The sequence below is a fragment of the Meles meles genome, chromosome 13, assembly GCF_922984935.1.
Source record: "Meles meles chromosome 13, mMelMel3.1 paternal haplotype, whole genome shotgun sequence".
Lineage (NCBI taxonomy): Eukaryota > Metazoa > Chordata > Mammalia > Carnivora > Mustelidae > Meles > Meles meles.
The window spans coordinates 47716905-47741594 of record NC_060078.1 but is presented as its reverse complement, the minus strand read 5'-3'; the positions used below and the strand labels follow the sequence as shown (position 1 = coordinate 47741594).

The window sequence follows — 24690 nt, the reverse complement described above, 5'->3', positions numbered from 1 at the left end:
GGGGGTGGGGGGCGGTGGGAGGTTGAGGAACCAGGTGGTGGGTAATAGGGAGGGCACGTACTGCATGGAGCACTGGGTGTGGTGCAAAAACAATGAACACTGTTACGCTGAAAATAAACAAATAAAAAAAAAAAAACAAAAAAAACTATCTTACCTTTAAAAAAAAAAACTTAGAGCAATAAGAAATACTAAACTGGGAAAGTAACAAGGTAGAAACATTAAAGATGTCCCCAAATCCTAATCCAATACCACCATCACTAAAAGAGAAAAACTAGAAATATAATAAGATTTAGCTTATTTTGTAAAAATATTTGGATGTTTTGACCAACTCTTTCATAGGCACAAGATGTGCAAATATTAAAAGACATGTTTAAAATAAGTTCTTGGGGCACCTGGGTGGCTCAGTGGATAAAGCCTCTGCTTTCGGCTCAGGTCATGATCCCAGGATCCTGGGATCAAGCCCCGCATCCGGCTCTCTGCTCAGCAGGGAGCCTGCTTATCCCTCACTCTCTGACTGCCTCTCTGCCTACTTGTGATCTCTGTCTCTCAAATAAATAAATAAAATAAGTTCTTGCCATTTTTTAGTTAATGCTACACATTCCACATTACCTTAAAAAGAAATAAAATCTATGTTACTGCCACTACTAAAGCCGTGTGAAGGCTTTACCTAAATCAACACGGTGTGTCATATACGAGGGGGCTCTGGGATTGAGTACGTGCACCACCTATGTGGCATATGCACACACCTTTTCATAACAGAAAAACCACTGATTTCATCAGGTATAACACACTGTATATATACTGTAAGATAAAATTTAGTTTTAGAAAGGATTTTCTATGCTGTTTGAGATTTTAAAAACTAAGTATTACTGAACTCATGGTATTTTCTAAACCATAACGTTCAAGTAAGACTAAATAGCCCAAAGGGGCTCCTGGGTGGCTCAGTCATTAAGCATCTGCCTTCAGCGCAGGTCACGATCCCAGTGTCCTGGGATCCAGTCCCACATTGGGCTCCCTGCTCAGCAGGAAGCCTGCTTCTTCCTCTCCACTCCCCCCTGCTTGTGTTCCCTCTCTCGCTGTCTCTCTCTCTGTCAAATAAATAAAATCCTGGGGGAAAAAAAGACTAAATAGCCAAAAAGTATGGTTTCTCAAATACAACATGGAAAAGTTGTAGATCTGGGTATCGTTTTTAATCTTCACAAAGTTTTCAATGATACATGGAGACAACAGCAAGCTTTTAAAGAAGTTGATTCAGTAAAGGCAAAATTATTAAATATATTACTTAAAATATTAAAAAACACAAGTTCTCCTTGTTGATTTTTTCAATTTACAAAGCATAGAAACCTGGAGGAAAAAAAGTATTACAAAGCTTCAGTTGCCCCAGGATAGCGATGCTATCATTTCTCAAAAAAGTAAAAAACAAAACAAAACACAAAACACAAAAAACTCCCACACATATATTTTTAACTCCAAATCTATAGCACTTACACTTCTCATAAACATAAAATAATTCTGGCCCTAGTAAGAAAAGTAAATGTTCTGATAAAACACCCTGCTTTAAAGACAATACTATACACAAATAACCAACTCTCAAAGTTTTATAACAGTGGAATTCACATGTCATTAAACACTGTATAATTCTATCTTATCATAATGGCTCCATAAACACTTTAGGTTTCTTGGGATGCCTGCATGGCTCAGTCGGTTAAGTGCCTGCTCAGGTCATGATCCAGGGTCCAGGGATCAAGTCCCACATTGGGCTCCTTGCTCAGTGGAGACCTGCTTCTCCCTCTCCCTCAGCCTGCCGCTACCCCTAACTTGTGTGCGCTCTCTCTCTCTCTCTCTGACAAATAAATAAAATCTTAAACACTTGAGGGTTCTTAAACTACCCTGAGACTTGGTACTATAAACATCACCTTATGTCACACAGGACAATTTTTAAAGTCCAATTTATATAATTGCTGATATTAGGAACTAACTCTAACACTACCACCTTTGGTTTTTTTCTAACCTATCCAAACAGTTCAACAATTAAAGTAACATATCTCACAAAATCCTCCTTAACTAGTTAGGAACAAAATGATAAGTCCCATTTCCTACCTAAAATTACAAAACACAGAGATAAAATTTGACTTGTGGAAGAAATAAAGCAGCAGCGGAATCAATACTTAAAATATGACACCCTTCCCCAAATGAGGCCCAGAGAGCAAACTTCTCTGAGCAGTCCCCTTTGTGGGGATTCATGTGAATCAGGAACCCATGTAAACACTCCCAGTTTTCCCAATGCTTAGAGCTCTCTTGTTAATTGAGTCTCTGCTCACATCATCTCTTCCAAGGCCCTTCCACAATCATCCTCCTAGTATCCTACTTTCACAGACACTGTCACACTCCCTTATTTCCTCCATAGCACCTGCAACTGCCTGATATGACATCAAATCTTTACATCTTTATTGTGGGCACTGTCAGTAAGCAGAAACTTTTTCTTCCACGAAACACTGCATTGAACATCTAGTAGATACATAAAATATATTTGTTAAATGAATTAAAGACCTCCAGGGACTGCCCACCTTCTCTTTTTTTTTGCCTATTTATAGGGCTGTAATTTTAATATGGAACATATGGTGAGGTCTTTTTTTTTCCATGTTCCTTTTTTTTTTTTAAATAGATGTACATTTTTAAAATTTAAATTCAATTAATTAACAAATACTGTTTTATTAGTTTCAGAGGTAGAGGTCAGTGATTCATCAGTCTTATATAATACACTGTGCTCATTAATTACATGCCCTCCTTAATGTCCACCACCCACATTCTGAAAAAGGATTCAACAGGGCTGCAATAATATCTATAAACCCAAATGCATCACAAACCAGTCTAACAGGCAACTTTAGAATTTTCTGTAACAATCATTACATCCAGAATTGAAGACTCAGTGAGTAAAAAAAAAAAACCAACAAATTGGTATGAACTTAAACACAATGATAACAACACATTCACACAATACTATTCATTTCCTTTCCCTCTACTGGTGAGGTTTATTTTTAAATATCCCTGGACTGAATCAGGAATCGGGAAATTTTTTTGAAACCTGAGGTTCTTCTGCACATATATGCTTTACAGAACAATGCTTAGAAAAACAAATGCTGTTCAAAGACCTAACAGCAGAAAGAGAACCTGATTAAAACTTGAGACTATAAAAATACCAACTGGCTTGAAAATTATTATTATCAAATTGCTTTAATGTACTTAACTAATGCTTACCTCTTCTAGTATTTATAGGTCCACCACGCATAGCCAACACCAGCTTCAAGGTACAACCTTCTGATATGCTGTTAAGAGAAAAACAAACCATCATTATCAAAGCACGTTCAGTGTTAGACAGAGACATAATTACTAGTTTATCAGGCATCATACTCACCCTCTATAATATGAAAAAGATACAGCAATATGCATAAATATAAAGTGTTAACTTAATTACTTGTATAAGTAATGAAAACGTAAGTTCTCATAAGCTAAATATGACATGACACCTCAGTTTAGCATCTTCATTTCACATGTAAAGAAAAAGACGCCCTAAGAAGAAGTTTTCCAAGACCCAAAGTGTTAGAAAACAAATCTATTTAATAAAAGAGAAAATAGAAAAATAGCAACTCTGCAATATCTACAAGCGCTCCCAAATCCCAGTGCTCTTCCAGATACTTCACACTGCCTCTGACCCTTCTGTTCTTAAGAAAAGAGTGAAGAAAACTATGGAAAGAACCTAGATGTGCATCAACAGATGAATGGATAAAGAAGATGTGGTATATGTATACAATGGAATACTATGCATCCATCAAAAGAAATGAAATCTTGCCATTTGCAACGACGCTGATGGAACTAGAGGGTATTAGGCTGGGTGAAATCAATCAGAAAAGACAATTATCATATGATCTCTGTGATATGAGAAATTTGAGAGGCAGGGCAGGGGGCTGGGAGGGGTAGGAAAGGAAAAAATGAAACAAGATGGGATCAGGAGAGAGACAAACCAAGAGAGACTCTAAATCTCACAAAACAAACAGGGTTACTGGGGGGAGGGGGGGAGGGATAGGGTGGTGGGGTTACGGACATTGGGGAGGGTATGGGCTATGGTGAGTACTGTGAAATGTGTAAGCCTGATGATTTGCAGACCTGTACCTGGGGCAAATAATACATTACATGTTAATAAAAAATAATTTAATAAAGGAAAAAAGACTGAAGAAGTGTATGAGAGAAGGGAGAGAGAAAGAAAAAAGTCAAATAATATATCTACAATCACTGGTGCATATACAGTGTCACTTAGTAACAGGAGGAGGTCTTGATGAAAAATGAAGGACTTGGTGAAGAGCAAAACTCTCTTATCCAATACTCTTTTTTTTTGTCTTTATCAAGTGTATTTTATGTTTTGTTTTATTATTTTTAATTTTAATTCCAGTATAGTCAACAGCGTTATATTAGTTTCAGGTGTACAATATAATGATTCAACAATTTGCGGATTACTCAGTGCTCGTCATGGTAAGTGTCCTCTTAATCCCCTTCAACTAATTCACCTATCCCCCTGGCCCAGCTCCTCTCTGATTAACCATCAATTTGTACTCAAGAGTCCGTTTCATGGTTTGTCTCTTTTTTCTTTTGCTCATTTTTTTGGTCCTCAAATTCCACATATTAGTGAAATTATATGGTACTTGTTTTGCTCTGACTTATTTCACTTAGCATTATACTCTAGCTCCACCCATGTCATTGTAAATGTCAAGATTTCATTCTTTTATGGCTGAATAATATTCCACTGTATATATAGCACATCTTCTTTATCCATTCATCTACCAGTGGACACTTGGGGTGCTTCCATAATTTGGCTATTGTAGATAATGCCACTATAAATATAGGAGTGCATGTATCCTTTGAATTAGTGTTTTTGTATTTCTTGGATAAATACCCAGTAGTGCAATTATTGGATTGTAGGGTAGTTCTATTTTTAATTTTTTTAAGACCCTCCAAACTGTCTTCCCCAGTGGCTGTACCAATCTGCATTCCCACCAATAGTGCAGGAGGATTCCTTTTCTTTCCACATCCTCACCAACACCCACTGTCTCTTGTGTTATTAATTGTAGCCATTCTAACAGCTGTGAGGTGATATCTCACTACAGTTTTGATTTGCATTTCCCTGATAATGAGTGATACTGAGCATTTTTTCATAAGTCTGTTGGCCATCTGGATGTCATCTTTGGAGAAATACCTGTTCTTTACTTGGATCATGAGGTTTTGGAGTGCTGAATTATATAAGTTTTTTATATATTTTGGATACTAACTCTTTATTGGATATGTCATTTGCAAACATCTCCCATTCACTAAGTTGCTTTGGTTTCATTGATTATTTCCTTCACTGTGCAGAAGCTTTTTATTTTGGTATAGTCCCAAGAGTTTATTTTAGCTTTTATTTCCCTTGCCTCAGGAGACATACCTTAGAAAAATGTTGCTACAGCTAATGTCAGAAAAATTACTGCCTGTGCTCTTTCCTAGGATTTTTATTCTTACCCAATTCTCTTATAAAAATGAAGAAAAAGAAAAGGAAAGTAGTCAAGTGGGAATGGGCCAATATTAAAAGAAAAAAGCACAAGGCAAGTTCAAAAGAGAGGGATCTAGAAAGGCAGGGGATATATAACTTGGTGTGAATAATGAGAAAAGAGAAAACAAATAATCAAAGGATAGGATCAGGTAGTTTGGCGTACCAAGCCAACATATCTTAAAGTTCAGGATTTACACTTAAATCTAGGGGTCACAACTATTCAGAAGAGACATGATACAAGGATTTCCCAAGAAAAACACTGCTATGTGGAGTTGTAATACTGAGCATCTATAAAACAGCTAATATGTAATTACACTCACTTGTAATCATTCAAGCAATAATCATCTTCAAGTTCCATGTTATTCCAAATTAAGTGCTGCTGACAGATGGGAATACCTTAGAGGAAGGTTATAAAAATATGGTTATAAATTCAATAGAATCTTCAAAAGAGTATGATACAAAGCTCTTCTATTAAAGGACTACTACTAATAATAAACATACTTCTAAATTGAATGCTAAGTGCTTAGCTAAAATTGACAGAATCACAGATAAAAGCTATGGTTAAAAGTAGATGGAAGCCAGTCCACTAACTTTAGAACAGTGTTTTAGTAACTCTCTATTCTTGAAGCCAAGTATAACATTAGGGAGCACTTTAAAAGACAAGTATTGTGAAATCAGCCCTGAAGCATTTAAGATTTAAGGTCTAGAAGACTGTTCTCAATGCTACAAAGTACAGGCTTCATTCAGTTATATGCAATTTGTTAAAAGTATAGTGTAAGCAGCAGTGGAGATGAAATGGGTGAAGGTTGTTAAAATATACAAAACTCTCTTAGGGCACCTGGGTGGCTCAGTGGGTTAAAGCCTCTGCCTTTGGCTCAGGTCATGATCTTAGGGTTCTGGGATCGAGCACCACATTGGGCTCTCTGCTCAGTGAGAAGCCTGTTACCCGCCTCTCTCTGCCTGCCTCTCTGCCTGCTTGTGATCTCTGTCAAGTAACTAAATAAAATCTTTATTAAAAATATATACTAGCCAATAGGATTCAACAGTACATTAAAAGGATTATTCACCACGATCAAGTGGGATTTATTCCAGGGCTGCAGGGTTGGTTCAACATCCGCAAATCAATCAATGTGATACAACACATTAATAAAAGAAAGAACAAGAACCATATGATACTCTCAATAGACGCTGAAAAAGCATTTGACAAAGTACAGCATCCCTTCCTGATCAAAACTCTTCAAAGTGTAGGGATAGAGGGCACATACCTCAATATTATCAATGCCATCTATGAAAAACCCACCGCAAATATCATTCTCAATGGAGAAAAACTGAAAGCTTTTCCGCTAAGGTCAGGAACACGGCAGGGATGTCCATTATCACCACTGCTATTCAACATAGTACTAGAAGTCCTAGCCTCAGCAATCAGACAACAAAAAGAAATTAAAGGCATCCAAATTGGTAAAGAAGAAGTCAAACTATCACTCTTTGCAGATGATATGATACTATATGTGGAAAACCCAAAAGACTCCACTCCAAAACTGCTAGAACTTGTACAGGAATTCAGTAAAGTGTCAGGATATAAAATCAATGCACAGAAATCAGATGCATTTCTGTACACCAACAACAAGACAGAAGAAAGAGAAATTAAGGAGTCAATCCCATTTACAATTGCACCCAAAACTATAAGATACCTAGGAATAAACCTAACCAAAGAGGCTAAGAATCTATACACAGAAAATTATAAAGTACTCCTGAAAGAAATTGAGGAAGACACAAAGAAATGGAAAAATGTCCCATGCTCCTGGATTGGAAGAATAAATATTGTGAAAATGTCCATGCTACCTAAAGCAATCTACACATTTAATGCAATCCCTATCAAAATACCATCCATTTTTTTCAAAGAAATGGAACAAATAATCCTCAAATTTATATGGAACCAGAAAAGACCTCGAATAGCCAAAGGAATATTGAAAAAGAAAGCCAAAGTTGGTGGCATCACAATTCCGGACTTCAAGCTCTATTACAAAGCTGTCATCATCAAGACAACATGGTACTGGCACAAAAACAGACACATAGATCAGTGGAACAGAATAGAGAGCCCAGAAATAGACCCTCAACTCTATGGTCAACTAATCTTCGACAAAGCAGGAAAGAATGTCCCATGGAAAAAAGACAGCCTCTTCAATAAATGGTGCTGGGAAAATTGGACAGCCACATGCAGAAAAATGAAATTGGACCACTTCCTTACACCACACACGAAAATAGACTCCAAATGGATGAAGGCCCTCAATGTGAGAAAGGAATCCATCAAAATCCTTGAGGAGAATGCAGGCAGCAACCTCTTCGACCTCAGCCGTAGCAACATCTTCCTAGGAACAACGGCAAAGGCAAGGGAAGCAAGGGCAAAAATGAACTATTGGGATTTCATCAAGATCAAAAGCTTTTGCACAGCAAAGGAAACAGTTCACAAAACCAAAAGACAACTGACAGAATGGGAGAAGATATTTGCAAATGACATATCAGATAAAGGGCTAGTATCCAAAATCTATAAGGAACTTAGCAAACTCAACACCCAAAGAACAAACAATCCAATCAAGAAATGGGCAGAGGACATGAACAGACATTTCTGCAAAGAAGACATCCAGATGGCCAACAGACACATGAAAAAGTGCTCCATGTCACTCGGCATCAGGGAAATACAAATCAAAACCACAATGAGATATCACCTCACACCAGTCAGAATGGCTAAAATTAACAAGTCAGGAAATGACAGATGCTGGCGAGGATGCGGAGAAAGGGGAACCCTCCTCCACTGTTGGTGGGAATGCAAGCTGGTGCAACCACTCTGGAAAACAGCATGGAGGTTCCTCAAAATGTTGAAAATAGAACTACCCTATGACCCAGCAATTGCACTACTGGGTATTTACCCTAAAGATACAGACGTAGTGATCCGAAGGGGCACGTGTACCCGAATGTTTATAGCAGCAATGTCTACAATAGCCAAACTATGGAAAGAACCTAGATGTCCATCAACAGATGAATGGATAAAGAAGATGTGGTATATATACACAATGGAATACTATGCAGCCATCAAAAGAAATGAAATCTTGCCATTTGCGACGACGTGGATGGAACTAGAGGGTATCATGCTTAGTGAAATAAGTCAATCGGAGAAAGACAACTATCACATGATCTCCCTGATATGAGGACATGGAGAAGCAACATGGGGGGGCAGGGGGATAGGAGAAGAATAAATGAAACAAGATGGGATTGGGAGGGAGACAAACCATAAATGACTCTTAATCTCACAAAACAAACTGGGGGTTGCTGGGGGGAGGTGGGATTGGGAGAGGGGGAGGGGGCTATGGACATTGGGGAGGGGAGGCGAACCATAAGAGACTATGGACTCTGAAAAACAACCTGAGGGTTTTGAAGGGTCAGGGGTGGGAGGTTGGGGGAACAGGTGGTGGGTAATAGGGAGGGCACGTTTTGCATGGAGCACTGGGTGTTGTGCAAAAACAATGAATACTGTTATGCTGAAAAAAATAAATAAAATGGGAAAAAAAATATATATATATATAAAACTCTCGCTATAAAATAATTAGGTCATAAAATAAAGTAGAGCATGGGGACTATACTTAATAATATTGTATACCTGAAAAGTGCTATGAGACTAGATCTTAAAAGTTTCCACCACAAGAAAAAAATTTTGTAACTATGTATGGTGATGGATGTTAACAAGATTCATTATCCTGATCACTTCGCAATAAATACAAATTTTGAATCATTATGTTGTACATCTGAAACTAGTATGTCGATTATGTCTGAGTTTAACTAGTATTTCAATTATATCTAAGCTTAAAAATATAGAACATTTAATTTAGTTTATTGTCCTTTGGGGGGGTGTATTCCTAAAATGTGTTCTCAAGTAACATTATTTAGTGATTAACATGTCATCTTCCATAATGCTTCTGAATGGAAGTCATTAATCTTGAAAAGGGCAGAAAACTTAATTTCCAAAATAAACATTAATGTACTAGAAAATTCCTTCCACCTCAGCATTTGTATGTGATTGTACTTTAACATGTTCTTTTGTAGAGTCTGAACACTAATTACAGAATAATTCAATATTTGAGGAAAAAAACTACGTTATAGATAATTTTCAATACTGAAAATTATATATAATTTTCAATACTGAAAATTATAGTCTATAAGACAGTTTATTTGTATTTCTGTCATGTTAAAGAAATATTAAAAAGATTTCATACTCTAGCATAATTAACCTTTTTCATTTGTTTGGTTTTTTGCAAAGTACACATTAGACTTCCCAAAGAATATTTGGACTATACTAGTCAGAGAGTATTATCTACTCAACAGGACATTTAATGGATACTGATACTGATGAAAATCTTTTTTGAATATCTCATATACTGTCTTCCCAAATTACTTTTTCTTATGATACTAAAACTTGACTAGAATAATAACAGTGGTGGGGCCCCTGGATGGCTCAGCCAGTTAAGCATCTGCCTCTTGATTTTGGCTTAGGTCATGATATCAGGGTCCTGAGATCAAGCCCCTCATCTGGCTCTGTGCTCAGCATGGAGTCTGCCTGTCCCTCTCCCTCTGCTCCTCCTGATGCTTACACTTTCTTTCCTTCTCTCTAATAAGTACATGAAATCTTTAAAAAACAAAAATAACAGTGGTAGGTATGCTAGTCTGCATTATTATAAGCCAAGCACTGTTAAAAGTGCTTGACTTCTATTATCATACTTTAACTGCAACCACAATCTTGTGAACTGTGCATCAATATTATGTTCACTTCAGAGGTTATAAAACTGAATGAAGTACTGAGGAGCATGTGGGTGGCTCTGCCAAATAAGCATCCAATTCTTGATTTCAGTTCAGGTCACGCTCTCAGGGTTGTGAGATCAGGCCCTGTATGGGGCTCCATGCTGAGCATGGAGACTACTTGAGATTCTCTCTCTCTCCCTCTGCCCCTTTCGCTTCCCTTCTTTAAAAAAATGAATAAATAAAACTGAATACTGACAGACTGACACACAGAGTAGGCGGAGTTGAGGTGTGAAGGCCCCACAGGCAAACTCCAATAATCAGATGGGAAATGTTAAAATAACTATGATTATTTTGTTAAAAGCTCTAACAGGTAAAGGAGATAGCAAGCAAGATTAGTTTGGCAATGTAAGCAGAGATGGAAATTCTAAGAAAGAAAAGGAAATGCTGGAGAGATCAATAACACCATAACAGAAAGGAATAATGCTTTTTTATGGGCTCATCAGTAGACTGGACACAGCTAAGGAAAGACTATCTGAGCTTGAGAATAATAAAGAACATGAACAACTCCATGCCCACAAATTTGATGATCTAGATGAAATGGGCCAATTCTGCCCACACAAAACACACAAAAAAGAGATAATGTGAATATTCCTTTATCTATTAAACATAAATAGAGTCAATAAGTAATGACTTTGAACAACAAAAAGCACTGAGGCCAGATTATTTCACTGGTGAATTCTACCAGGTATTTAAGAAAGAAATTATCCAATTCTCTACAACTGATTCCAGAAGCAGACTGGATACATCCTAATTCATTCTATGAGGCCAATATTACCCCAATACCAAAACCAGAAGAAGACATTACAAGAAAACCACAGACCAATATCTCTCATGAACATAGATGACAAAAAACAACAAAATATTAGCAAATGAAATTCAACAGTGTATAAAAAAGAATTATGCAAATCTTGTTGATCATTCAAAAATCAATGTAGTCCATCGCCTCAAAGGGCTGAAGAAGAAAAATCCCATGATTATATGAACAAATGCAGAAAAAGCATTTGACAAAATCCTAAAGTCATTCATGATAAAAATCCTCAGCAAACTAGAAATAGAGGGGAAGTTCAACTTGACACAAACCCTATATATGTAATGGCTTAAAATTTAAAGTTTTCCCACTAAGACTGTGGACAAGGCAAGGATGTCCCCTTCTTACTAAGGCTTTTGAATACTGTACTGGAAGTCCTAGCTAATGCCAGTATTAACTAAAAATAATAAAAGGAAATAAAAGGTATACCAATAAGGAAGAAATAAAACCATCTTTGCAGATGACATGATTGTGCAGATAATCTAAAAGAATCAACAACAAAAACTATTAGAACTAGGGGCGCCTGGGTGGCTCAGTGGATTAAGCCACTGCCTTCGGCTCAGGTCATGATCTCAGGGTCCTGGGATCGAGCCCCGCATCGGGCTCTCTGCTCCGCGGGGAGCCTGCTTCCTCCTCTCTCTCTGCCTGCCTCTCTGCCTACTTGTGATCTCTCTCTCTGTCAAATAAATAAATAAAAATTAAAAAAAAAAACTATTAGAACTAATAAACAATTATAGCAAAATTACAGGACACAAGCTTAATATACTAAAGTCAATCACTTTTTTATATACCAGTAATTACCAAGTAGAATTTGAAATTTACAATATATTGCCATTTGATAAAAATACCTATATCTTAAAAATATATATGTAGATTACCATCTACATTAGCACCTAATGAAAAACAGGTGTAAATCTAACAAAATATGTATAATACATAACAAAATATGTATAAAATATATACAGAGGGGGAGGAGCAAGATGGCAGAGAAGTAGGAGACCTAAATTTTGTCTGGTCCCAGGAATTCAGCTAGATAGTTATCAAACCATTTTAAATACCTACAAACTCAACAGGAGATCGAAGAGAAGAATAGCAGCAACTCTATGAATAGAAAAGCGACCACGTTCTGGAAGATAGGGCGTGCAGAGAAATGAATCTGAGGTGATATATGGGAAGATAGACCCAGGGGGGAGGGGCTGGCTCCCAGCAAGCAGCAAAGCAATGGAACACAAAATTGGAACTTTTAGAAGTCTGCTCCATAGGGCACCTGGGTGTCTCAGTCATTAAGCATCTGCTTTTGGCTCAGGTCATAATCCCAGGGCCCTGGGATCAAGCCCTGCATTGGGCACGCTGCTGAAGAGGAAGTCTTCTTCTCCCTCTCCCACTCCCCCTGCTTATGTTCCCTCTCTTGCTGTATCTCTCTCCGTCAAATAAAATCTTAAAAAAGAAGGAGGAGGAGAAAAAGAAGAAGTCTGCTCCATTGAGGGACCTCACTCCAGAGGTTAAGTGGAGGGTGGGGCCCTCACTGGGACCGTGTGGTCTCAGGACCTGCAGGGCCACAAAAAGACCAGGGGTGTCTTAGTATGGCAGAGCTCCCAGGTATCAGAGCAGGGAAGCCGGCTGCAAAGACAAAGCCGAGGAAGGGGCTTTCAGCTCAGGGTTACCTTAAACCATGATCTGAGGCACAGTCATGCAACTACTCTTTGAGCAGGGACCCCACAAGTAGCAGATCTGGGGAGCACACCCCCACTTACTCCACCAGGAGGAGCAGCACGGGAGCACACTGCAGGAATCTGCTGGGCTTGAAGACTCAAAGGAAATAAAAGGAATACCGAATCTCCTGGGTTTGGAGACTCCCAAAGGGGCAGTGTGCCAGAGATAGAAATGCTCGGTCACAGGCCAGGTGAGCTTGGAGTGCAGCCAGAGGCCAGGGAGACAGGAGTAACTGACTGTTCTTCTCTGAGGGCTCACTGAAGAGGGAGGCCCTGAGCTCTCCCCTCCTCCGGGGCTGGAGACTAGGGAGCCGCCATTTTCATTCTTGTCCTCCAAAGCTGTACAGAAAGCATTCAGGGAAGAAAAGCTACCAAAAGCAAATGCAAGCAGATTGCTTAGCCTGGTCCCTGGCAAGGGCAGTGCAATTCCACCGCCTGCAAAGACATTTTAGTAACACGCCCCTCCCCCAAAAGATCAGCAAGAACATCCAGCCAAGACCAAGTTTAACAATCAATGAGAACTGCAAACCACCAGTGCTACGGGAATACAACACATAAAATTCATGGCTTTTTCCCCATGATTCTTTAGTCTTTCAAAGTTAAATCTTTTAAATTTTCTGGGGCGCCTGGGTGGCTCAGTGGATTAGGCCGCTGCCTTCGGCTCAGGTCATGATCTCAGGGTCCTGGGATCGAGCCCCGCATCGGGCTCTCTGCTCCGCAGGGAGCCTGCTTCCTCCTCTCTCTCTGCCTGCTTCTCTGCCTACTTGTGATCTCTCTCTCTGTCAAATAAATAAATAAAATCTTTAAAAAAAAAAAATCTTTTAAATTTTCCTTATCTTTTTTCTTCTTCTATTTTTTAAATGTTTCCTCTTTCCTATTTTAACCAATTTTAACTATTTTATCTTATCAATACCTTTTTAAAAATTATTTTTAATTTTCATTTTTATACTTATAGTCTATCACTTCATTCTGTATAACCTTCTTTTACTTATACGTATAAGTTTTTCTTTCCTTAATATTTTGGGATACAGACTCTTCTAGCAGACCAAAATATACCCTAAATCTACCATATGGCTTTGTTCTACTCCGCACCCTGATCACATTCCCTCCGTTTTTTTTTTTCAACAACTTATCACCTCAATTCCTTTTTTAAAATCTTTTTAAATTTTCATCTTTACAGTAATATTCCATCCCATCATTGTGTTTACCCTTATTTATATATATATAGAAGTTTTTCTTTCTTCAAAATTTTGGGAGGTAGTTTTGTCTAACAGACCAAAACATACCCTACATCAAGTGTGTGGCTCTGTTCTCTTCACCAGCTAAATTTTTTTTTTCCCTTTTTTCTCCTCCTGGTTTTGGGTCTCTTCTCACTTGGTTAGTGTATATCTTTCTAGGGTCAATGTTACCCTTTTAGCATTTTGTTGTCTCATTCATCTACTCGTCTCTGGATAAAATATTCTTCTCTGGATAAAAGGCAGAAAAACTCACCTCAAAAAAAAAAGAACAAGAGGCAATACCGACTGCTGGAGACCCAATCAATACAGACATAGTAAGATGTCAGAACCAGAGTTCAGAATGATGATTATAAAGATGCTAGCCAGGCTTGAAAAAAGCATTGAAGATACTAGAGAATCCCTTTCTGGAGAAATAAAAGAACTAAAATCTAACCAAGTTGAAATTAAAAAAAAATATATTAATGAGGTGCAATCAAAAATGGAGGCTCTTACTGCTAGGATAAATGAGGCAGAAGAGAGAATAAGTGATAAAGAAGACAAATGACAGAGAATGAATAAGCTGAGAAAAAGATAAACAACTATCTAGATCACGAGGGGAGAATTCAAGAGATAAGTGATACCATAAGATGGAATGGTATTAGAATCGGGATCCCAGAAGAAGAAAGAGAGATGGGCAGAAGGTATACTGAAGCAAATTATAGCAGAGAACTTCCCTAATTTGGGGAAGGAAACAAGCTTCAAAATCCAGGGGCACAGAAAAACTCCCTTCAAAAACAATGAAAATAGGTCAACACCCCATCATCTAATAGTAAAACTTATTAGTCTTAGTGACACAGAGAAAATCCTGAAAGCAGGTTGGGACAAGAAGTCTGTAACATACAATGGTAGGAATATTAGATTGGCAGCAGACTTATCCACAGAGACTTGTCAGGGCAGAAAAGACTGGCAAGATATATTCAGAGCACTAAACGAGAAAAAAATGCAGCCAAGAATACTATATCGGGCTAGGCTGTCACTGAAAATAGAGAGATAAAAAGCTTCCAGGGCAAACAAAAACTAAAAGAATTGACAAACACCAAACCAGTCCTAGAGGAAATATTGAAAGGGGTCCTCTAAGCAAAGAGGGAGCCTAAAAGTAACAGAACAGAAAGGAACAGAGACAACATACAGTAGCAGTCACCTTACAGGTAATACAATGGAACTAAATTCGTATCTTTTGATAGTTACCATGAATGTAAATGGGCTAAATGCTCCAATCAAAACACACAGGATATCAGTATGGATAAAAAAAATAAGACTCAACGATATGCTGTCTGCAAGAAACTCATTTTAGACCCAAAGACACCTCCAAATTTCAATTGAGCAGGTGGAAAACCATTTACCATGCTAATGGACATCAAAAGGAAGCCGGGGTGGCAATCCTTATATCAGACAAATTGATTTTAAACCAAAACCTATAATAAGAAATGAGGAAGGACACTATATCATACTGAAAGGGTCTGTCCAACAAGAAGATCTAACAATTTTAAAAATCTATGCCCCTAACATGGGAGCAGCCAACTATATAAACCAATTACTAACAAAATCAAAGAAACACATTGACAATAATACAATAATACTAGGGGACTTTAACACTCCCCTCACTGAAATGGACAGATCATCTAAGCAAAAGATCAACAAGGACATAAAGACTTTAAATGATACTAGCCCTTTATCTGATATGTCATTTGCAAATATCTTCTCCCATTCTGTCAGCTGTCTTTTGGTTTTGTTAACTGTTTCCTTTGCTGTGCAAAAGCTTTTGATCTTGATGAAATCCCAATAGTTCATTTTTGCCCTTGCTTCCCTTGCCTTTGCCGTTGTTCCTAGGAAGATGTTGCTGCGGCTGAGGTCGAAGAGGTTGCTGCCTGCGTTCTCCTCAAGGATTTTGATGGATTCCTTTCTCACATTGAGGTCCTTCATCCATTTGGAGTCTATTTTCGTGTGTGGTGTAAGGAAGTGGTCCAATTTCATTTTTCTGCATGTGGCTGTCCAATTTTCCCAGCACCATTTATTGAAGAGGCTGTCTTTTTTCCATTGGACATTCTTTCCTGCTTTGTCGAAGATTAGTTGACCATAGAGTTGAGGGTCGATTTCTGGGCTCTCTATTCTGTTCCACTGGTCTATGTGTCTGTTTTTGTGCCAGTACCATGCTGTCTTGATGATGACAGCTTTGTAATAGAGCTTGAAGTCCGGAATTGTGATGCCACCAACTTTGGCTTTAGCAAACTCAACACCCAAAGAACAAACAATCCAATCAAGAAATGGGCAGAGGACATGAACAGACATTTCTGCAAAGAAGACATCCAGATGGCCAACAGACACATGAAAAAGTGCTCCACGTCACTCGGCATCAGGGAAATACAAATCAAAACCACAATGAGATATCACCTCACACCAGTCAGAATGGCTAAAATTAACAAGTCAGGAAATGACAGATGCTGGAGAGGATGTGGAGAAAGGGGAACCCTCCTCCACTGTTGGTGGGAATGCAAGCTGGTCCAACCACTCTGGAAAACAGCATGGAGGTTCCTCAAAATGTTGAAAATAGAACTACCCTATGACCCAGCAATTGCACTACTGGGTATTTACCCTAAAGATACAAACATAGTGATCCGAAGGGGCACGTGTACCCGAATGTTTATAGCAGCAATGTCTACAATAGCCAGACTATGGAAAGAACCTAGATGTCCATCAACAGATGAATGGATCAAGAAGATGTGGTATATATACACAATGGAATACTATGCAGCCATCAAAAGAAATGAAATCTTGCCATTTGCGACGACGTGGATGGAACTAGAGCGTATCATGCTTAGTGAAATAAGTCAATCGGAGAAAGACAACTATCATATGATCTCCCTGATATGAGGACATGGAGAAGCAACATGGGGGGGGGGAGGGGGATAGGAGAAGAATAAATGAAACAAGATGGGATTGGGAGGGAGACAAACCATAAATGACTCTTAATCTCACAAAACAAACTGGGGGTTGCTGGGGGGAGGTGGGATTGGGAGAGGGGGAGCGGGCTATGGACATTGGGGAGGGGAGGCGAACCATAAGAGACTATGGACTCTGAAAAACAACCTGAGGGTTTTGAAGGGTCAGGGGTGGGAGGTTGGGGGAACAGGTGGTGGGTGATGGGGAGGGCACGTTTTGCATGGAGCACTGGGTGTTGTGCAAAAAGAATGAATACTGTTACGCTGAAAAAATTAATAAAAGGGGGAAGTAAATTGTCTAAAAAAAAAAAAAAAAAAAAAAAAAAAAAAAAAAAAAGACTTTAAATGACACAATAGACCAGATGGACATCACAGATATATTCAGAACATTCCATCCCAAAGCAACAGAATGCACATTCTTCTTCAGTGCACATGGAACAGTCTCAAGAATAGATCACATCTCGGTCACAAATCAGGTCTCAACTGGTACCAAAAGACTGGCATCATTCCCTGCATATTTTCAGACCACAACGCTTTGAAACTAGAACTCAACCACAAGAGGAAGGTTGGAAAGAACTCAAATACATGGAGGCTAAGGAGCATCCTACTAAAGAATGAATGGAAAAAATAAAAATTAAAAAATAAAAAATAAAAAAAGAATAAATGTCTTAACTAGGAAATTAAAGAAGAATTGAAAAAATTCATGGAAACAAGTGAAAATGAAAACACAACAGTTCATAATCTTTGGGATACAGCAAAGGCTGTCCTGAGAGGAAAGTATATAGATTTAAAAACCTTTCTCAAGAAACAAGAAAGGTCTCAAATACACAACCTAACCCTATACCTAAAGGACTTGTAGAAAGAACAGCAAATAAAGCCTAAACCCAGCAGAAGGGAAATAATAAAGATCAGAGCAGAAATCAATGAAATAGAAACCAAAAGAACAGTAGAACCGATCAATGAAACTAGGAGCTGGTTCTTTGAAAGAATTAATAAGGCTGATAAACCCCTGGCCAGACTTAGCAAAAAGAAAAAAGAAAGGACCCAAATTAATAAAATTATGAACAAAAGAGGAGAAATCACAACCAACACCAAAGAAAAAAAACAATTATAAGAACATATTATGAGCAATTATATGCCAGCATATTTGACAATCTGAAAGAAATGGATGCATTCCTAGAGACATATAAACTACCAAAACTGGAGAGGAAGAAATAGAAAACCTGAAAAGATCAAAAACCAGTAAGGAGATTGAAGCAGTCATCAAAAATCTCCCAAATAACAAGGGCCCAGGGTGAGATGGCTTCCCAGAAGAATTATACCAAACATTTAAAGAATAATTAATACCTATTCTCCTGAAACTGTTCCAAAAAATAGAAATGGAAGGAAAACTTCCAAACTCATTTCACAAGCATTACCTTGATCCCAAAGATGGGCAAAGACCCCATCAAAAAGAAGCATTACAGACCAATATCCCTGATGAACATGGATGCAAAAATTCTCGACAAAATACCAGCCAATAGGATCCAACAGTACATTAAAGGATTAGTCACCATGACCAAGTGGGATTTATTTCAGGGCTGCAAGGTTGGTTCAACATCCACAAATCAAACAATGTGATACAATATACTAATAAATGAAAGAATAAGAAACATATGATACTCTGAATAGATGCTGAAAATCCATTTGACAAAGTACAGTATCCTTTCTTAATCAAAACTCTTCACAGTATAGGAATAGAGGGTACATACCTCAATACCATCAAAGCCATCTATGAAAAACTCACTGCAAATATCATTCTCAATGGGGGAAAACTGAGAGCTTTTCCACTAAGGTCAGGAACACAGCAGGGATGTCCACTATCACCACTGTTATTCAACATGGTACTAGAAGTCCTAGTCTTAGCAATCAGACAACAAAAAGAAATAAAAGACATCTGAACACGCAAAGAAGAAGCCAAACTCTCACTCTTTGCAGATGATATGATACTTTATGTGGAAAACCCAAAAGACTCCACTCCAAAAATGCTAGAACTCATACCGGAATTCAGTAAAATGTCAGGATATAAAATCAATGCACAGAAATCAGTTGTATTTCTATACACCAACAACAAGACAGAAGAAAGAGAAATTAAGGAGTCAATCCCATTTACAATTGCACCCAAAACCATAAGATACCTAGGAATAAATCTAACCAAAGAGGTAAAGAATCTGTACTCAGAAAACCATAGAATGCTTATGAAAGAAACTGAGGAAGACACAAAGAAATGGAAGAACATTTTATGCTCCTGGATTGGAAGAAGAAATATTGTGAAAATGTCCACGCTACCTAGAGCAATCTACACATTTAATGCAATCCCTCTCAAAATACCATCAACTTTTTCAAAGAAATGGAACAAATAATCCTAAAATTTATATGAAACCAGAAAAGACCTCAAATAGCCAGAAGAATGTTGAAAAAGAAAACCAAGTTGTCGGTATCACAATTCCAGATTTCAAGCTCTATTACAAAGCTGTAATCATCAAAACAGTACGGTACTGACACAAACACAGACACATAGATCAGTGGAACAGAATAGAGAGCCCAGAAATGGACGCTCAACTCTATGGTCAGTTAATCTTCGACAAAGCAGGAAAGAATTGTCCAATGGAAAAAAGACAGTCTCTTCAACAAATGGTGTTGGGAAAATTGGACGGCCACATGTAGAAGAATGAAACTGGACCATTTCCTTACACCACACTCAAAAATAGACTCAAAATGGATGAAAGACCTCCATGTGAGACAGGAATCCATCAAAATCCTTGAGGAGAATACAGGCAGCAACTTCTTCCTAGAAACATTGCCAAAAGCAAGGGAAGCAAGGGCAAAAAATGAACTACTGGGACTTCATCAAGATCAAAAGCATTTGCATAGCAAAAGAAACAGTCAACAAAACCAAAAGATAACTGACAGATTTTACAAATGACATATCAAATAAAGGGCTAGTGTCCAAAATGTATAAAGAACTTATCAAACTCAACACCCAAAGAACAAAGAATCCAATCAAGAAATGGGCAAAAGACGTGAACAAACATTTCTGCAAAGAAGACATCCAAATAGCCAAGAGACACATGAAAAAGTACTCCACATCACTCGGCATCAGGGAAATACAAATCAAAACCACAGTGAGATACCATCTCACACCAGTCAGAATGGCTAAAATTAACCAGTCAGGAAACCACAGGCATTTGGCGAGGACACGGAGAAATGGGAACCCAACTGCACTGTTGGTGGGAATGCAAGCTGGTGCAGCCACTCTGGAAAACAGTACGGTGGTTGCTCAAAAAGTTGAAAATAGAGCTACCCTATGACCCAGCAATTGCATTACTGGGTATTTACCCTAAAGATACAATGTACTGATCCAAAGGGGCATGTGCAACCAAATGTTTAAAGCAGCAATGTCCACAATAGCCAAACTATGGAAAGAGCCTAGATGTCCATCAACAGATGAATGGATAAAGATGATGTGATCTGGTGTATATATATATATACGTGTGTGTATATATATATGTATGTGTGTGTGTGTGTGTGTGTATATATATATATATATATATATCTGCAATGATGTGGAGGGAACTACAGGAGATTATGCTAAGCAAAATAAGTCCATCAGAGAAAGACAATTACCACATGATCTCACTGATATGAGGAATTTGAGAAACAAGACAGAGGATCACAGAGGAAGGGAGGGACAAATGAAAAAAGATGAAACCAGAGAGGGAGACAAAACATAAGAGACTCTTAATCTCAGGAAACAAACTGAGGGTTGCTGGAGGGCGGGGGTGGAAGGGATGGGCTGGAAGATGGACAGTGGGGAGGATATGTGCTATGATGAGAAATAAATTAATTTAAAAATCCATATGTAGAAAACCATAAAATTCTCAGGAAAGATTTCAAAGAACTAAATAAATGGAGAGAGATTCCATTTCGATGGATAGTGGGATTCAATATTGTCAAAATGTGGGTTCAAAACAATCTCAATGAAAATTTCAGCAAATTATTTTGTGGATATCAACAAAATCGTAAAGTTTATATGGAGATGCAAAAAGCCCAGGATAGTCAACTCAATACAGAAGAACAGAGCTGGAAGACTAATACTACCTGACTTCAAGACTTGCTATAAAGTTTCAGTAATCAATACAGTGTGGTAATTATTAAAAAACAGACAAATAAACCAAGAGAACAGAATACAGAGCCCAGAAGTAAACCCACATAAATACAGTCAACTAATCTTTAATAAAGGAGCAAAGGCAATATAATGGAGCAAAAGCAGTCTTTCCCAGAAATGGTGCTGTAACAACCGAACATCCACATGAAAAAAAAAAAAAAAAGAAAGAAAGAATTTATTCACATATCTTAGTTACACCCCGCACAGAAATTAATTCAAAATATATTGGGGACATAAATGCAAAATGCCAACTATAAAACCCTTATATGTTAACATGATGAAAAACCTAGTTGACCTTGGGTAGGATGATGACTTTTTATTTTTAATTTATTTTCCAAAGTTAATATTTTCCTTCTTTTAAAAGATTATATTTATTTTAGGGGTACCTGGGTGGCTCAGTGGGTTTAGCCTCTTGCCTTCAGCTCAGGTCATGATTTCAGGGTGCTGGGATCAAGCCCCACATTGGGCTCTCTGCTCAGCAGGGAGCCTGCTTCCCTTCCTCTCTCTCTCTGCCTGCCTCTCTGCATGCTTGTGATCTCTCTCTCTCTCAAATAAATAAATAACATTTAAAAAAAAGATTTTATTTTAGAGAGAGAAAGGAGTATGATTTGGGGGGAGGAGCAGAGGAAGAAAGAATCTCAAGCAGACTCCCTATTGAGCAATGGAACCTGATGCAGGGCTCAATCCCATGACCCTGTGATCATGACCTGAGCCAAAACCAAGAGTCAGACACTTAACTGATTGAGCCACCCAGGTGCCCCAATGATAACTTTTTAGATACAATACCAAAAGCATCATCCATGAAAGAAATAATTGATAAGCTAGACTCCATTAAAATTAAAAACTTATGCTCTGTGAAAGATAATGTTTAAGAATGAGAAGGCAAACCACAGACTGGGAGAAAATACTTGCAAGAGACATATCTGATAGAGGACAATTATTCAAATTATACGAAGAACTCTTAAAATGCAACAACAAGGAAACAAACAAAATCACTGGAATCATACAGTATGTAGGCTTTTTTTTTCCCAGTTAAAGACTTGACAAAATACTTTATCAAAGAATATATAGAGAGCATCTGAAAAAAATGTTCAACCTATATCACCAGTGAAATGCAAATTAAAGCAAGATACGACTACAAACCTATTAGAACGGCCAAAATCCAAAACACTGACTTCATCCAATGCTGACAAGGATATGTAACAACAGAAACCCTCGTACTGCTGGTGGAGAACACAAAATGGTACAGCCACTTTGGCAGTTTCTTACAAAACTAAACATACACTTACCATATGATCCAGCAATCAGTTACTCTCTTGGTGTCTTCCCCAAAAAGTTAAAAACTTATGCCCACATAAAAGCCTTCACCTGAATATTTATAGCATCCTTATTCATAATCATCTGAACCTGGAGCAACCAAGATGTCCTTCACTAGGTGAATGGATAAACTGTGGTACACGCAGACATGGAATATTATACAGTGGTATAAAGAAATGAACTATCAAGTCATGAAAAGACATGGAGGAAACTTAAATGCCCATTTTTAGAGGAAAGAATCCAATCTAAAAAGTCTACACATTGTATGACTCCAACCATATAACATTCTGGAAAAGGCAAAACTATGGAATAGATAGTAAAAAGACTGGTTGCAAAAAAAAAATTTTTTTAAACTGGTTGCCAGTGGGTGGTTGTGGGGAGGAAAGAATAAATAGGCAGAGCACTAAGGACTTTTAGGGCACTGAAATGATTCTATCTGATAATGGAATGGTGGACACACATTATTACACATTTGTGAAAACCCAAAGAATGTAAACATGCAAGAGTGAATCCTAATATAAACTACATGCTTTAGGTGGAAAATGATGTGTCACTGTAGGTTCATCAACTGTAACAAATGCACTACTCTGGTGTGGAATGTTGATAATGGAAGAGGTAAGAGGGGAGTGGTTTATTTGGAAACTCTCTGTTTTTTGCCCAGTTTTATTGTGAACTTAAAATTGCTCTAACAAAGTATATTAATTTTTTAAAAAAACCTATTTTTAAGTGAAAAAAAATCAATGCAATTAAAATTATTTCTATTTCCAATTTCTTGTCAATACTGAATGTGTACATCTATTCAATACTGAGAATTACTACTTTAATTCTTAAGGTTACATGATGTTATGAGTATACATATAACACGCACACTTTAAAACAAAGATCTTGGGGCGCCTGGGTGGCTCAGCAGGTTAAAGCCTCTGCATTCGGCTCAGGTCATGATCCCAGTGTCCTGGGATCGAGCCCTGCATCGGGCTCTCTGCTTGGCTGGGAGCCTGCTTCCTCCTCTCTCTCTCTCTGCCTGCCTCTCTGCCTACTTGTAATCTCTATCTGTCAAAAAAATAAATCTTTAAAAAAAAAAAAAAAGATCTTGAAAGTAAATTTGAAAACTGTAGGAAATGTAGTCATTTCAGAAAAAGCAAAAAATAGTAGAAAGAGGATTGTGAGAAGGAGTGGTATAAACATATAAAGGATTGCATATTTTAATTTCAGAAACAGGAAAATAATCTACACCAGAAGACCACATTTCAATTAGATACAGTTAAGAAATATTAAGCATCACTCTGGATTGCCTTCACTCATTCATTCTTCAAATATTTGAGTGTCTATTCTGTATCAGACATTATTCTCTGAGATGAAATATAACCGTGAACAATAAAAAAGACACTGCCCACTGGGGCTTTGGATTAGGCAGTGGTTTCTTGAAAATTACCACAGCTTCTCTTGACTTTTCCAGATCTTTGTATTTCATGTCCTGTGGCAGTCCCACTTGCTGACCCACATTAACAGAGAAGTTCACTTTTGGTTCTGGTTCAAGATGGTTATATAAGGAGGCTCACCTCCCCTAAGGAACACACCAAATCTATTAGATGCATAAGGAACAATTCCCTCTGAAAGAAATTCAGAAACTAAGCATCAAACAACCAAGAGAAAAACAACCCATATTTAAATAGGTGGGAAAGGCTGAGGAACAACCTCACCATAAACACCACCTCTGGTACAACAACACATAACTAAAAGGAAACTCACAATTCCTAACTTCTCCTTAAGGATCAAAGAGTTTAGACCCCACACTGTGCATCTCCACCGGAGAGACAGGACCTCAAAACATGTCGCTTTTTGAAACATGAGACTGACAAGGCTAATATAGTTCTTAAAGGATTAATGTAGACTCACTAACTGAGGTGGGCTAACCACCACCTCAGACCCAAAATAGAAGCAACAAACAGAAATGCCCAGACTTTCTGTGAAAGAGATCTGTTTGCTTAAGTTGGAGTCTGA

The 24690-nt window shown here is 37.9% G+C and overlaps 1 protein-coding gene across 2 annotated transcripts in view; it reads right to left on the bottom strand.

Moving 5' to 3' along the window:
• The window catches only part of ZFAND4 (zinc finger AN1-type containing 4), a 93777-nt gene that overhangs the window by 35979 nt on the left and 33108 nt on the right, over positions 1–24690 (bottom strand). The window contains exons 3-4 of one of the 2 annotated variants that reach the window (XM_046028094.1): positions 5899–5974; positions 3259–3326 (exon numbers count right to left, since the gene is read on the bottom strand). In XM_046028094.1, coding sequence (XP_045884050.1) covers positions 3259–3326; positions 5899–5974 — 144 coding nt within the window. The remainder of the gene's footprint in view (positions 1–3258; positions 3327–5898; positions 5975–24690) is intronic. The other variant, XM_046028095.1, reaches the window with a different exon arrangement.